The sequence below is a fragment of the Danio rerio genome, chromosome 8, assembly GCF_049306965.1.
Source record: "Danio rerio strain Tuebingen ecotype United States chromosome 8, GRCz12tu, whole genome shotgun sequence".
In the NCBI taxonomy this organism is placed as follows: Eukaryota; Metazoa; Chordata; class Actinopteri; order Cypriniformes; family Danionidae; genus Danio; species Danio rerio.
Window position 1 is genome coordinate 49,084,579 of NC_133183.1, and position 17,922 is coordinate 49,102,500.

At 33.8% G+C, this 17,922-nt stretch overlaps 1 protein-coding gene across 1 annotated transcript; it reads left to right on the forward strand.

Moving 5' to 3' along the window:
• The first annotated feature begins 1,198 nt into the window (after positions 1-1,198).
• Positions 1,199-2,728, forward strand: adra2b (adrenoceptor alpha 2B). Its single transcript, NM_207638.1, is given in 1 exon segment — positions 1,199-2,728. A coding segment is annotated over 1 exon segment (1,530 nt).
• The last annotated feature ends 15,194 nt before the right edge of the window (positions 2,729-17,922 follow it).

A 17,922-nucleotide genomic window follows, 5' to 3' on the forward strand; every position in this document is an offset into this window, starting at 1 on the left:
GGCTTTTAAGTGGGAGGGAAGAGTTCGCCTCATGACGCCCGTCCTGACATCACTTATACTGGGGTACTGAGGAGAACCGTTGCGTAGATATGAAGCGAGAGCGGCTCGCTCGAGCCGCACCGATACTTAAAACTGTCACTGAGGTAATGCGCGCGGCATGTAGGAGGCATCCAACCTGCTGAATGAGATACTGCTGAAACAGGAGAAACACGAAGAGAGACGGAAGACAAACTGTTTTCACTTATACTTCTTTTTATTACTTGGACATACCCGACTATTTTGGAGTGCCTCTGATCCTTAAGCCGACTTTCTCCACTCAGGAATGTAACAACGACACAACTACACCAGACTCCATCATTTATCAGGGTAGTTGTTGCACTTCAATTCTTTCTGCAAACTTGTGAAAACTGTGAGGGGAAACTGGCACATCGCCGCGCGCTGCTGCGCTCTCTCTGGAGATTTATATTTAAAGCCTCGCGCTCCGTGGAGGGTTGAGCATCTGGGTAACCTAGATTTAAGCATTCCAATATATTTGTTTTGTAATTACTTGTCAACAATTTAAGAAGATTTTGAATTCGCAAATTGAATGTTCCAATTTTGTAATGTTCTAACTGAAGAATTATTATCGAAATCATTTAATAGAAGCACAATATTGCGCATGATTTTCATATTGGCATTTAATCAATCGGTCACTTCGGATTTGATCACTCATATTTCTGCAGTAGTCTTTTGTTTCGGCTTTCCCCCCTCTCACATTTCAATTTTCAACCTGTCTTATGTAACAACATTCTTAAGTTGATGATATAACGGCAGACAAGCAAAAATACTTAATAAGAATCATAAATTAAAATGTATTTCAATTAATTGGATGTTTATTACATTTTATTAGTTGCATGTTACTCAGATGTGGCTTATTTCAATCTTTTGAGATGCAAAATAATAAATTCACAACACTCGACGAGATGTGACATACGATGACTGACAGAATCTATAGTGCAGTTAACAATGTATTCATTTGTTTATACGTAGGGGGGTTTGTACATAAAGGTTTTATTTAATGTAATATTTAATAAAATATTGAACACTTAGTTTTTAGAACATAAAATAAACACCAAAACCATATTATTTAACTTATTCTACCCACATACGGATTGCCATAGAGAAGAACTGCCCACGTGCACTTTCTGCATTTGCAGTCATGGATAGCCCGTGCCCTGTTGCCGTGGGTCTGCCTGGCCACACTAATGGCACTGGAGGCACGTCTTCACCGACTTGTAACCAGAGCATGATAAAACTCGCCCCGTACTCTCCTGAAGCCACAGCAGCCTTTGCAACAGCCATCACATTGATGATGCTTATTACAATAGTAGGCAATATCCTGGTCATCATTGCTGTTTTAACAAGTCGCTCATTAAGAGGACCCCAAAATCTTTTTTTGGTCTCCCTTGCTGCTGCAGACATTTTGGTGGCCACCCTCATCATCCCCTTTTCCCTAGCCAATGAACTGATGGGCTACTGGTATTTCCGCTCTGTATGGTGTGAGATCTACCTGGCGCTGGATGTGTTGTTCTGCACTTCCTCCATAGTACATCTGTGCGCCATCAGTCTAGACCGCTACATGTCTATCTCACGTGCTGTCACGTACGGTCCCAAGCGGACACCGAAACGAATCAAGTGTGCCATTTTGGTGGTGTGGTTGATCTCAGCGGTAATCTCATTTCCGCCACTACTATCTATGAACAAGAATAAAGGTGGTGGCGAGTCAGGTGCGCTGCCTCAGTGTCAGCTCAACGATGAGCGCTGGTACATCCTGTACTCTACTATTGGTTCCTTCTTTGCTCCTTGTCTAATAATGATCTTAGTCTACATGCGGATCTATCAGATCGCCAAGCAGCGCACACGGTGTCCACCAGGGGAGCCCCGCAAAGAAGCCCCAGCTAATGCTACGACTCCTCAGCACAAGATCCAAAATGGAAGAGGAGATGAAACGCCAGGCACCCTTCAGAAAAAAGCCAGGCCTCCAACTTTGGCTGTGTCCCAAGTGGAGTCTGTCCAGCAGGCAGCAAACACCCCGATCGCCAACAACCTTCTGCAAGCCCCTTCAACAACCTTGACACCAACCACCCCATGCCCCTCGCCATCTCCTTCGAATTCATCTGAAGTGGCTCCCAGTAAAAGTAAAGAGGGGAAAAAGGAGAAGAAGAAGAAGAACAACAAAAACAAGAACAAGAAAGAGCCTGACAACAATAATGGAGAAAGCATGAGCTCTGATTCGGACACTGAGCAAGGTGGGAGGGGGTTAGAGGTCCCTTGCACCCCGACTATGACCCCCAGTGGCATTCATTCTCCTGCCACTATGCAGAAATACAGAGACATGATCGCCACCGCTAAAGGTGCCAAGCTGGTGGCCCGAAAGGCCAAGCAAGATGGAACGCCCAACTCTGCACGCCGCAAAGCGATGGTGAACCGAGAGAAACGATTCACCTTTGTGTTGGCGGTAGTGATTGGTGTCTTTGTCATTTGCTGGTTTCCCTTCTTCTTCTCATACAGCCTACAGGCTGTGTGCCCAGAGTCGTGCGCCCTGCCAGAGCCACTCTTCAAGTTCTTCTTCTGGATCGGCTACTGCAACAGCTGCCTCAACCCGGTCATCTACACCATCTTCAACAAAGACTTCCGCAGAGCCTTCAAAAAGATCCTCTGCAAGAACACCAAAGGCACATTCTTCTGAAGCTCCTGAGGTGCATCGTCTCCTCAGATTTAAAACAAAAAAAAACACTTACATCTATTCAGAACACGAGTGTCAGAAAGAACACTAAAATAAGCACAATAATGGCGTTGTTGTGATGTAAATGAAGGGCTTTTTGTGCTGCCGGGTGAACCGAGGAGACCACGCGACTCAAATGACTCTATTCTGTCCAGGTTATCACCTCAGGCTTCAGACTCAAGGACTTGTGCTATAAATGGGGCTAATCCAAAAATATTCACGGACATTGACAAATCAAGGCTGAACACAAAAGAACTTACGAGGACTATGGCACACCTGCAAGGACAAGCCACAGGATTTGGAGCTCAATACAAAGGTTGCTGCATTTTTTTTCCTCTCTTGTTTTTTTTTTTTTTGTGTTATTTCTCGACTTTCTAAGAGCCTTGAGGATTTCTCTAAGGATTTCAGAGGTACTCCATATTCAGAATATTTACTAACTGATTTTTCATGCTGATTGGTCTACTTGATGCCTACACAGCACTATTACTGAGGAACAAAGCTGAAAGACACAAATTACTCTTTATGGAAATCCTTGCCATGGGCAATGTGTATGAAACGAGCTGACGCAAGTTTCTCCGATCGAACATTAAGGCTTTTAGTTACAGATTCCCCTCTAGTGCAGGACCATAGGGGAGGTTGTTGCCATGCTCTGATGCAGAAAGGCTTTGTGAATACAGAATACTTGTCATGGATTGAACTGATTGCTAATAGACTTTTGAATTGATATATGATATGATATGTTCGGTATGTATTAGTACACATGCTCTTTTTAAAAAAAAAATAATGATGATGATGACTCTTTGCGTTATCAAAAAAAAAGACTTTTAGACTTCAGTGGCTGTGTCAGATGACACAAACACCTCCTGATTTCCCCGGAGGTGCTCTTTCTGACTCTGTCTTTGTATAAAAGAACAAATGATAATTATTTGTTGGTGTACACTGATCTACTGCACCCTAAATGTGTGAACATTCAGCAGGGTGATACTTTGGGACTAAGGGCTGATAGCAGTGATGCTTTCCATTTCTTTGATCATTGTCTTTTTGCTGATGATCCCCGTGAGTGTGTGCGCACGCACAGAGCAAATATTGTGAATGGGTATGTGTTGCGTCCGACTGCTGTGTATGTCTGGAGATGTATGCTGTGTGTGAGAGGGTGTGCGAATGTTGTTGTGTGGATGTTTCTTTGCTTAAGGTGTGCGTGTTCACATCCCTCCCCGATTCCACTGGCACTAGTTCAACTATATATGTATGTGCTTGATTAATGTGGCTGGTTTGCCATATCTGCCAGTGCTTATGATAATTTCCCGTGCCAATGCTTTTACATGTTTTGCTGCTATAAGTTCATTTAGTATCTTTTATTTTGTTTTTTAAACCAGGGTTTTACTTCAAAAGAATCTCTTGCAGTTCATTTCGAGGCAATTTGGAAATGAGGCATCTTAAGCTGAGAACTGTAAATTATTACGTGAATGATTTTTGTATTTATTTATCTTGCTATTTGCTGTTCCCCTGTCATATACAGTGCTCAGCATCATTTTGAAAATATTTTTTTTTCTCCATTTCTCAGTGAATATAGGCAATGTATTTTGGTGCATTTAAACAAAGACAATTTATTAAACAGATATATTTATTAAAATAATATTTTAGTCACCAAACATATTTAGAAATTGAAAGATAATACAAACAAATTCAAGCAAAATATTGCAAAAAAATTTTTACAAACCCCAAAATTTCAACTTAATCTTTATTATTATTATTATTATTATTATTATTATTATTATTATTATTATTAATATTATTATTTGTTTCTCTTGATTTTTCCTGTTTTTTAAATTTGTATTTAATATTTTTCAATAAAATATAAATTTGGCTGTACTAGTTTTTGGACCGTTATTGTAAGTTATTTTGTTAGATAAGTTCCAGATTTGGCTTCAGTACTGACTAATCTAATGTATTTGCTCAAATATAACATTGAATAGCTTCCTATTTAAAATATGAATTTACAAGAGAGATTTGTGAGTTGTGTACTTATAAATGCTGAGCACTGTGTATATCTATTTTTCCAACTTCCTTTATTTTTATTTCCCAAGGGGAAACAGACATGAGGAGTTCAGCTTTAGCTACAGCACAATTAAAAAAAACCTTCTACTGTACATTATTTGTGACTTTTATTTTTATATATGTGGCAGGACATATTGCATACGGGCTGCGTTTTAAAAAGCTTTGCAATTGACCGGATCCTAGTAACTGTATGCCTTTTTGCCTCCTGGACTCTTCTTTTAGTGTAATGCTGTTGGTTTTTCACTGCTCTTTAAAAATAAAACCGCTGAGCTGTGTGTGCCAACTGACTCATTGCTGTTAGAGAATAAATATGGCGCTTTCAGTACAGATGAACAGATTTCTATCTTGACAGACGTCATTGACAATTTCGAAATGGGAAAAAGGCTTTATGAAAACCAGTCATCGCAAATTTCCTTCTCCAAAAAGCAGCACTTTCTTGTTTCAATGAATTGAGCCATCTGCAAACATGTTGAATGAACACTTTTTTTTCGGTGACACTTCATTTTGATGGTCTATTTGAGTATTAGTAGACTGTCTGCTTATTATCTGCATACTGCTATTTCAACAGACATTTAACTGACTATAAGAAACTTTGCAAGTACTTGTCAACTTACACTAAATTATTACGTGAATGATTTTGTATTAATTTATCTTGCTATTTGCTGTTCCCCTGTTATATACAGTGCTCAGGATCATTTTGACATTAATATTTTTTATCTATTTTTTAGTGAATACAAGCAATGTATTTTGGTGCATTTAAACAAAACAGATTTATTAAACAGAAATATTTATTAAAATAATATTTTGGTCACCAAACATATTCATAAATAGAAGACACTGAAAGATAATACAATTAAATTCAAGCAAAATATTGCCAAAAAATACAACCTACGATTTAATTCAGAAAAAATGACAACCTACGATTTAATTTATTAAACAGATGTATTTATTAAAATAATATTTTAGTCACCAAACATATTTAGAATTTGAAGAAATTGAAAGCTAATACAATTAAATTCAACTAAAATATTGCAAAAAAAAGACTACTTACGATTATTTTTTTCTTTTTTTGCTTCTCTTGATTTTTCCTCTTTTTAAAATGTGTATTTAATATTTAAAAAAAAACATATACATTTGAGTGTTTAGTTTTTGAATGGTTTTCATATGTTATTTTGTTAGATAATAACACGCTGAGCTGTGTGTGCCAACTGCCTGATTGCTGTTAGAGAATAAATATGGCGCTTTCAGTACAGATGAACAGATTTCTATCTTGACAGACGTCATTGACAATTTTGAAAGGGGAAAAAGGCTTTATGAAAACCAGTCATCGCAAATTTCCTTCTCCAAAAAGCAGCACTTTCTTGTTTTAATGAATCGAGCCATCTGCAAACATGTTGAATGAACACTTTTTTTTCGGTGACACTTTATTTTGATGGTCCGTTTTAGTATTAGTAGACTGTCTGCGTATTATCTGCATACTGCTACTTCAACAGACATTTAACTGACTATAAGAAACTTTGCAAGTACATGTCAACTCACACTAACCTTAAACCTAATCTAACACTTACAGTACAATCTAATGAGAATTAGTTGACATTTAGACACAATGTAACTTAAATTCAATAAAGAACCATCAAAATAAATTCTGACCTTTTTTTTTAATTCAGGTGTATGATTTTTACGGATTATACAAGAATATACCACACAGAGAGAGGAAATTTGTATTCAGAAGAGCCAAAGCAGATGTTTTGGTGAATTAGACGATGAGATTAATTGGCGCTTTGGCAGATGCACGCTGATATGGTTGGATAAACTCTAAGTCTCCCTTAAGGTCAATTTGACATCCTTTAAATCCTTTTCAAAAAATTAATATTCACAGACATGATTGCATTAGGATTGGTGATGTTTCTGAACACAACAAAGTCATGGAATTGAAGGATTAATACTGGGTCGACTTTAATACTTAAAATGCAGGTTCAGCTTCTTTGGTGTTAATTGCCTTTTTTTTTTATCAAGAAAGCACTTTAAAAACGTTGGAATGGAAATAAAAAAGTCTTAATATTATGTGTTTTTTACGAGATAAGAGGCAGACTGCAGACTCTCAAACGGGGATGGAGACTCATTTCTGGTAAATGAAGGAAGATGCTGCATTAAATAATTGATGAAGTCTCCATATGAAGTGTGTAAATAATTTTGTATGAATTAGTAGCTCACCCTTTTCGATAACCACAATGGAAAGCCTCAAAACTCTTGATTGTTTCGAATTTGAACTCATCCATTTCACAAGTGGAAACTCGATTTAGAGAAATGAACATATTTCCCCAATGTGTGGTGCTGTCAGCTTGTTTTCAGTTAAGCTAAATAAATGGTACTGGTGAAAAACACTTCATTAAGCATTCTGGTTAATGCAGAAACTGAAAAGTTCGGAGGAAATTAGGACTTTTTAAACGACAGAATTTAATTAGCGGTTGAGTAAGAGCCTGGGATTGTGGGGAAGTGAGCTCTGGAAGAAAAGCAAACACGATTTTTTTTTTCAAAACAATGTAAATGAGCTTTATTTAGTCTCTGAATCCACTCTTTTCTTTAGGACGGTGAAGCAGAACTTTCAGGTCATGGGATCTTAAAAAGATACTTCACCAAAAATTTAACATTCTGTCAACATTTACTCAACCTTCACAAAACTGTCTGAATTTCTTTACATGTTGTACACAAAAGAAGTTGATTTGAAAACTGTTTGAAAAAAAGTAACCATTGACTTCCATGGTGTTTGTTTTTCCTACTATGAAAGTCAAAGATTACAGGTTTCTAATATTCTTCGATATATCTTATTTTGTGTCCAACAGAACAAAGAAACTCATAAAGGTTTATAACCACTTGAAGGAGAGTACTAACTCTTAAAGTCTAGTTACAGTAGAGGTTTGTTTGGCACATACACGCTGTAAAAATATCTGTTAATTATATCTGAGAATATCTGAATCCAAACTTGTTTTCAGGACAGTGAAGCAGATCTTATAAAGGGACAGTTCATCCAAAACTGTCATCATTTACTCAATCTTCACATGTCTGTTTGATTTTCTGTTTGAAATGTTGGAAAGAAATAAACTTTGACCTCTATAGTGTTAGTTTTACCTACAATGAAAGTCAATGGTTACAGGTTTCCAACGTTCTTCGAAATATCTTATTTTGTGTTTACCTGAAGAAAGAAACTCATAAAGGTTTATAACCACTTAAGGAGGTATACTGATAGAATTTTCATTTATCAGTGAATTAACTCTTAGTGTCTAGTTACAGTAAAGGTTTATTTGTGATATGCACACTGTAAAAGTATCTGTTAATTATATCTGAAAATATCTGAATCCAAACTTGTTTTCAGGACAGCGAAGCAGATCTTACTCATAAAGGTTTATAACCACTTGAGGGACAGTACATAGTCACAGAATTTTTAATTTTTCAGTGAACTACCCCTTTAAATCTATTTACAATAGAGGTTTGTTTGTGATGCACACACTGTAAAAGTATCTATTAATTATATCTGAAAATATCTGAAACCAAACCTGTTGTCAGGACAGTGAAGCAGATCCTAAAGGGACAGTTTATCCAAAACTGAAAATTCTGTCAACATTTGCTCAACACTCACGTTTCTGATTGATTTCTGTTTGAAATGTTGAAAAAAGTTAACATTGACTTTCATAGTGTTTGTTTTTCCGACTATGAAAGTCAATGGTTACAGGTTTCCAACATTCTTCAAAATATCTTCTTTTGAGTTCAACAAAACAAAGAAACCCATAAAAGTGTACAACCACTCAAGGAAGAGTACATATTGACAAAATTAGATTTTTTAGTGAACTAGCCCTTAAAGTCTAGTTATAGTAGAGGTTTGTTTGTAATATAAACTGTAAAAAATATCTGTTAATTATTAGTTTCCGTATTTTGTGATTTAGAAGAGTTGTCCATTTATTTATGGCTATGAATTGCATTATGGGAGCTAGATCTCTGCTCTGTCAACTTGAGAACTTGTTAAAAATTTTACGTAATAAAGTGACTTTTATTAATATGTTTTGTAGTTTGAAATGATATAAAGTATAATAACTTGTATTAAGAGAAATACGTATGTTAAATAACAGAAAAAGTACTGGCAGTTTATTACAAGGTTTTTGTAGCATAATATTTAACACCAACCCAGACAATAGGTCACTTTAATCTTTTAAAAATGTTAATTAAAGTCATTTTTTTTTAACTTTTCAAATTTTAAAGTTGTTGGAAGAAAGATCAAGATCCCATAATGGAACTAAAAAGCATCAATAAATGGGGGAAAAAAAAAACTAATACAAATCACAAAATACAAATAAATACTAATTTATGGATAGTTTTTACAGTGTACTGTAGTGCAAAAACCCTGAGTTCTCTCCAAAAGTAAACATTCATGGTATGTTAGGGGAAATGTTTAATACATCCATCTGTTTTTTTTTCACAAAATAAATCTCACTTGGGTGATTAAGTCCCTAAAGTAGAGTGGAGGGGTAGTAAATCAGCCCGAAGGGGTTTAGTTTATGAAAATCAGCAGCTGGATGTACATAATCTTCCTTATTACACAGCTGAAAGTAAATAAGTAGACACGAAATGTTGATTTAAGTTGAACAGTTCCTAGGAGTTGACTTTAATGCAAGACCAAGTTAAAACCAGACAAACGCACCACTAATTACACAGCTTTTAACTAAACAAATTAAATTAGTGGTTTGACAATAAACTGTTTATCTTAAAGTTTCAAAACAAGTTTGATGGGTTTAACTTTTAATTCATCAGCCACTTTAGCATTAGTTTAGTCCATATAGTTTTATTTATTTATTTATTTTTATTTATTTATTTTTGCAGCAGGAAGCCTTACTTACCTTAGGGATTTAAAAAATGGTTAAAGCTTTTATAAGCCATTAGCCAAACATGCTGCTGAGGAGAGTCACAACAGTGCATTTAATTTAAAGCAAAGCCATGTTTAAGAAGTTGGTTGCTTAAACTGCAGCTGGAGATATTTCCTAAAATAAAAATCTACTTACTATTTACTCAAACTGTACCAAACCTTAATGACTTTCTTTTTATGTTGAACACAAACAATTATATTCTATTGACTCCTTCTATTAAAAGCTGTCAATGGTTACCAATTTTCTCAACTCTTAAAATAATGCCAAAAAGGTTTGCACCACTGGAGGATGAGCAAGTGTTTTTTTTTTGTTTAGTTTTTTTTGGAGAAGGAGGGAGAGGTGTAAACTATCCTTTTAAAGATTTCCATGGGCTCCTTACTAGTTGAATTTTCTCCACAGGGTTATGAATGTTAAATCTAATAAATTTCCTGTTACAGAAAATGAATTGAGATGTAACCTGAATGTTGAGGTAAATATGAAGAGTTCAGATGCAAAAACCCCGTCTGAAATTTAGTAAAAAATGAAAAAGTTTCCCAACCTCCGTTGTTTTTTTTTTTTTATTTAGTTCACTATAAAAACCATGAAATATATTTTTGGGGGCATAAAAGTGAAATTACTGTCAATTTTTTACTATCAATATTTGGGAAGCAGTCTGGACTCTCACCTTACTGTGAGCCTGTTCAAAATGTCTGTAAGCTGAAAGAGAAGCTATTTGTTTATGGAAAAAAATATTACAAATTTGTTTGTTTTCTGTATCTTCATGCCATAATTTTGTCCCCCTTGTCATTCCGTTTGCCTGTTTGGTCACAACAAATGATATGCTGGAGTCAATAGCTAGACATGCACAATAGGGCCTACAAGATAGACTTTCTGGATAGACACATCATTGTTTTGCTCTATCTCTCTCTAATGCTTTATCATTTCAAAATTACATTATGAACACAGGGATTAAACTGAATTATCAAACTTTAAATAGTGCTACCTCAGCAGCACTCTGTGCTTTGGTACCAAAAGTTAATACAAAGACTGATTGTTCCACCAGATCTTTAGCAAATGGATGTTTGTCGTTACCGGCTTTTAAAAACTATTACTGACAGAGATCTTTCTTTTATGCATAGATCCCACAACATCTAAAAAAACAATACCAACACTGATACTTTTTAAAAAAATCAACGCTCGTCATCTGGTCAACTATCACTTTAGCCACTGAGATTGTAGCCTGTTTCTGTATGTATGTTCGGATGACTGTATGCTTTTATGTTCTGCAGAGCAGGAACCTGCTTAATAACTGCATTCATGCTGAATCAGGCCTGATTATCTTTTAATATTTTCCTGTTTAAAAATGATAAATAAATAAATAAATAAATAAATAAACAGATAGATAATAAATACCATTTTGTCACTTTAAGCAGCATAACAGACTATTTTACTGATGAAGGAAGTTGAAGTGAATGCAACAGAATCAGTTGAATACAGTTTTACTACTGATGAAAGTCTTTATTGATGATTATTACATTAACTTTCTGGAAAACTATATTTGACATTCATCTCACACTGTGTGTATGATCCAAATTCAAAGTGTAGTAATGTAATTTTGTAACTGTGTTCATTGCCATGAATAAAAAAAATAATAATAATATTTATTTATTTATATTGTTAGAAAATAGGAATCAATTTGTTAATTACTTTTGTCTATTTTTCTTTGAATCAAACAATTATTTTTATAGGTCATGTAAGGGTCATATATTAACTGAACTTTTACTGTGGTGTGTGAGATGTTGTACATACTAATTAGCATTTTTGCAGAAGTAAATGAATGCTGATCCAAAATTAAATTCACCTCTGCAGAAACTTCCTGTCTGAAGAAAGGTGTTGACTGAACACAGAGCACAGAAAGTTTTGTGCTTTTTTGTTGTGCAGAAAATTTGTAGTAAAAGAGGACTTATGTCTGGGGTGCGGCCAATGGAGAACTGAACAATGAGTGACAAATGACGAATTTCACCAAATTCCACTTGTTAATATCAGCTGCCTATATAAGTTCAAGTCAGGAAAAGAAAGTGGTTGAACACCTCCTTAATGTAAGTTTTGCTTTGCATTGAGATAACAGAATTCTGTGAATCGAATTATTCATTTGAATAATTGGAAAAATCTCTCCTGATCTTTTTTCTTGAACACGTATATATAAAAAGCTATTCCATGCAATTGTCAACCTTGCCATGAAAAAAATTCAGTTTTTACCAAAATAGAGAAACCGTTTCTACATGTTTTATGTAAGCCAGTATTTTACAGTACTTTAAAAATACTTAAAAATACTCTTCATCAGTGTTTTTAAACAATTATATTTGATTTACCAAAATCACACAATCTCACATCGAGTCAATTTCACATCAAATCACATCCATAATGGAAAAGTGTCACATGCATAAAGCGTTTCCCTCATGAATGCAAAAATATGAAATAATATAAAATCAATCATGTTTGTTATATGGTAAGTCGACTCTTTTCTTTTTGATTAGAATTATTTCTTTTGGGTTGTGCAGTTTACTTTAAAGAATTTCTCCAAAGTATGTCTTATATTGTAAATTTGCAAACTTTTTTGTCACATCCATAATGCATGTTTATTTTCCTTATTTAGAGTATAAAAATGTTTACAGATTGAAATTTTCTATAATAATAATAATAATAATAATATATATATATATATATATATATATATATATATATATATATATATATATATATATATATATATATATATATATATATATATATATATATATATATATATATATATATATATATATATATTAATGTTATATCCAGTCACTTATGGAATTGCTAATTGCAACTTATACATTATAAGACAATAAGAGGTAAGATTTTAAATCTTGAACCTCAAATCAAAGTCTTAAACTTGTGTAATAAGATTGACTGTACAATATGCTCTGCAAGATTTAGATCAATATATAGATCTATATATTATTATGTGTACAGTAGTCAATGAACAACAGACAAAACTGCATCACCCATGGTTCTTCAAAGAAATATCTACTAATTAGGAAACATTCTAATACAGTACATTTGTTTATAAAAAAAAATTGCAATAAATGTGGCACAGGAAAGTTTAAAGGGCTAGTTAGCTAAAAAAAAAACAATTCTGTGATCATTTTTTGTTTGTTTTTTATGTTGAACACAAAAGAAAATATTTTTAAAAATGCTAAAAAAAATTAACCATTGACTTCCATAGTATTCCATAGTATTTGTTTTTCAGGAAGTCAATAGTTACAGGTTTCTAACATTTTTAAAAATATCTTATTTTCTGTTCAGTAGAAAAAAATAAAAATCTTGAACCATTAGAGGGTAAGAAACCAATGAGTTTAATTTTTTGGGTGAAATATCCCCTTACATTTTCTAGGATATTATTTCGTAAATAGCCAAAAATACATTGTATTATTGATTTTGCTTTTATGTTAAAAATCATCACAATGTTAGATAAAAAATATGTTCCATTGAGATATTTTAAAACATTGTTTTATTGTAAACATATCCAACCTTATTATTTAATTAGTAATACACATTGCTAAGTGCTTAACTTGGACATATTTAATGGTGGCTATCTCAATATTCAGGTTTTGTTGAACTCTCTGAAACTATGGAAAGATTGTTTATTCATCTTTCAGATTACATATAAATCTACATTTTATAAAATAATAATAAATTAACACATATAACTGGTTTTGTGTTCCAGGGTCACAGAGTACAGTTCTTGGTTTTTTAGAATCCCTGTATGTGAACGTGAATGTGGGAATGACCACTGTGCTGTTGACACTCTATTAATACTCGCACTTGCAAGAATGTTGTTTCAAATTATCAGTATGATAGCGGGACGTTTTAGACGACAGTATTGTCAACTACTGTCTATTTTTGCTCTGCCAATTAAAATAGTTCCACGTGCAGCCATAGCTAGACTGAAACTATCATGAATGCACGTTGCAATCCTGTTGAGATGAATAAATGTTTTTAACCAAGTCGATCAAACCACAATACTATGTTTTCATACATTTAAATTTCAGCAAGAGTAAGTTTAGCATGCCACTCAGAATTTAATTAGTTTTAGCTTCATTCCAGTTGAATTAAATCATTTGGTCACACTATTTTAAGGTAGAATTAACACAGTTAACAAACCATCCATCAAGACTTTTAGCTCAATAAACTTTTAATTGCTGCTTATTTATAGTTATTAAGGTTTGGTAGAGTTGTAGATTAAGATTGTGCAGAATATGTACTTTGTAATACTAATAAGAAGCCAATATCTCAGGCATCTTAATAATATCTTAATAACAGGTAATAAGCTAGTTAATAGTAAGAATAACTTATTTTTAATATTAATTTAATGGAATGCACATTGGTGACCATTCAATTCAGCTTTATTTGTATAGCGCTTTTACAATGTAGATTGTGTCAAAGCAGCTTTACATAAATGGTCATAGTAACTGGAACAGTGTAGTTCAGTTTTTAGTGTTTAAGTTCAGTTCAGTTTAGCTCAGTTCAGTGTAATTTGAAATCATTACTGAGAGTCCAAACACTGAAGAGCAAATTCATTAATGCGTAGCTCTACCAATCCTGAACCATGCGAGCCAGTGGCGACAGCGGAGAGGGAAAAAAAAACTTCACCTGATAGGAGTGAAGAAAAAAAAACCTTGAGAGAACCAGACCATTTTTTTCATTTGACCATTCAAATGAACAAATGAAGGGTCACTGAAAAACTAAATAACTGCCTGTTTTATGCCTGTTAATTTAAAAATGAAACCGAAAAGGCTGTTACTAGAACGAAGATACACACTGTAAACAAATGATTAGTTACTTTACTTAAAAAAGTGACTAAAACTGTTGCCTTTAAAACTGTTGCCTAAGTTGACTTTACTTAAAAAAATGATAATAACTATCGTAACTTGGAACTGTTAAATATCTTTTTATTTTTATATAATTATGTGCACAGTTTACTTAATAATTTAAAGGCAATGTGTTTAGTCGTTAAAACTTGTAAGCAGTGTTGGGGGTAACGCATTAAAAGTAACGAGAGTTACGTAATAATATTACTTTTTCCAATTGGGTAACGAGTAAAGTAACGCATTACTTTTAAAAATTAAGTAACAATATTTGAGTTAATTTTTTTGGAAGTGTAATGGATTTAGTGGCGAGGCAGTGGTGCAGTAGGTAGTGCGGTCGCCTTACACCAAGAAGGTCGCTGAGTTTCCTCCGGATGCTCTGGTTTCCCCCAAAGACATGCAGTACAGGCAAATTGGGTAGGCTAAATTGTCCGTAGTGTATGAGTGTGTGTGTGTGTGTGTGTGTGTGTGTGTGTGTGTGTGTGTGGATGTTTCCCAGGATGGGTTGCGGCTGGAAGGGCATCCACTGCGTAAAAACTTGCTGGATAAATTGGCAGTTCATTCCGCTGTGGCGACCTCGGCTTAATAAAGGGACTAAGCCAACAAGAAAATGAATGAATGAATGTAATGGATTTGGAAATGTTTGGACTTTCAGCAGTGAAATTTAAACCACATTGAACTGAACTAAACTGAACTTCAATTCTGAAAACTGGACTGACACAGTTTCAATTTAGAACTTCTATGTTAAGCTGCTTTGACACAATCTACATTGTAAAAGCGCTGTATAAATAAAAATTTAATTAAATTGTCCTCGAGTTATTTTTGTCTTGACATTTTAACTGTTGCCAGTCATTTAAACATAACTATAATGTTAAGCTAATCATTCAATCAATCCACTATCCTGCATCCTTTTTTTTAATCCTATTAACTGAGGACTTTTGAGGCAGTGATTATAATGATCAACCCTAATCATTATAGAATTTTCATATGCAGGTCTGCACAGAATGTATTAATCAAATAATAATGAACAGGATCTTTGGCATCATTTGGGCATTATACCATTCAATTTGCATTAATAATACTCCTGAGTGAATGACAGCAGAAACAGAGGCTGAAAAATAATAAGCAGTTCATTCTACTCTGATGATGCTCCTGTCATGTTCGCATAAAATCTATTTTGCAGTACATATTTTGACTGACAAATTTGTCAGTGCTAAACACTTCTGAGTTATCTGAAATTTAAATAAGATGCTAAAACTAATACTGTATCTACAGTGATAATGTAATTCAGTGTAATGGATGTGGTATTACACAGAATTGCCACGAATGACTAAAATGTCATCAGTGAGCTTGAGCAGTAAAGCTAATCAGACAATTAACACATTTTTTTTTTTTTAATTTCTATTTTAAAAATCTAGCACTATTTTTAATATAGTGTTTTAGGGATTGCACATATAATGACGTGGTTTGCACACTATGAATAGGTCAAATGATCAAATATTTAAGAACAATATAGGTTTACTTTTCTGCTGCACAGTTCTCATGCTGCTCTTTAGGATTCCACAAATAATAAATGACTACACTCTCAAATATATATTTTATTACTTGCTCAAACTACTTGTTTAAAATGAGTTGAAAGAACACAATTCTTGAGATTTCATTGTGACAACTTGATTTTTTGTGTTCAATCCACAAAAAAATTATTAAAAGAATTAAGTTAACTTAATCGGTTAGTGTTGGAACAACATGAATGAATTGTGTTGAACCCTACATTTTTACAGTGTAATTTGCAAAATAAAATAAAAAATAAATCATTATTATATGATAAGTATTTGTATGTTGCAAGAAAACTAATATATATTTGAACTCATATGTGTATTAAGCTCAATTTAAACTCCATTACATGAAGTGACATACTGAAAAAATCATGTCAATAATTTATTTGTGTTAAATTTAAACAAACAAATTAAACTGAGTAAAGTTCAGCTTAATTTGTTTGTTTAAACTCAGCCCAAATAAATTGTTTACAACCACTTTAATTCAAACATTTTAGTAAATCCAAGGAATCATCTTTAAATAATTGTTTTCAGTGCAGTCAGAACATTACTTCACACACAATTTGATCTGTTATTTCATTTTATATACTGCATTTATTTAAAACATTAATGTGGACCATTTAGCAACATTTAATGTTTCCTGAGTGAATCAATCATTTTTTTCTTGTCTTTGATCATCATATATTTTTAACAATTGTCAAATAAAATGTTTTTTTTTGTTCGTTTGTCTGTTTGTTTGTTTGTTTTAAATTCTGCTAAGCCAACACAACATGTTTTTGTTTTCAAGTATTTAATTTTTGGAATTTTGTATGCAAGCAAAAAATCATTAAAATATATATTTTTAATTAAAAAAAAAAAAAAAGTTTTCACTTTTAAAGTTCTTAGTTATTTTGATTTCTTGATTTATAGTTGTATGTTTGTATAAAATACTTCCTTTATTTTTTTATGTAAGCTACTGTTTATTTATTTATTCATTTATTCATTCATTCATTCATTTTCTTTTCAGTTTAGTCCCTTATTAATATGCAGTCGCCTATACCACATGTCTTTGGACATTAGCACTTGGAGGAAACCCACGCGAACACAGGGAGAACATGCAAACTCCACACATATATTCCAACTGACCTAGCTGAGACTCGAACCAGTGACCTTCTTACTGTGAGGTGATCATGCTACCCACTGCACCACTGCCTCGCCTTTGACATTTCCTACAAATTTTAAATACAATGTTGTCATTTAGTGCAGTGTTTCTCAACCTCTTTCCTGGAGGACCACCAGCTCTGCACATTTACCATATCTCCTTAAACAAACACACCTAATTCAGATCATCAGCTCATGAGCAGAAACTGAAAGGCCTGTAATGAGTGTGACAGACAAAGGAGACATCCAAAACATGTGGGACCCTATCATACACCCGGCGCAATGTGGCGCAAGACACACTATTGTTGTTTTCTAGTTTTTAGCTTGGCGCAGGAGTCGTTTTAAAGTTTTGCGTCACACTGTTTAAATAGCAAATGCATCTGCTCTCATATGTGCGCCCATAGGAGTTCTGGTCTGAAAAGGGAGGCGTGTTGGGGTTGTGTTGCTGGCGTGTTGCTTTTTTAAGAAACTATAATAGATATTAAGACCAGAACCAAGTCGGTCTATTGTCCAGAGCACAGTGTGTTAGTTGTGCGCTTTGCTTACACACGGCTTAATACACACAAGATGTAGAGCAATACGGAAATATCTTTATGAAA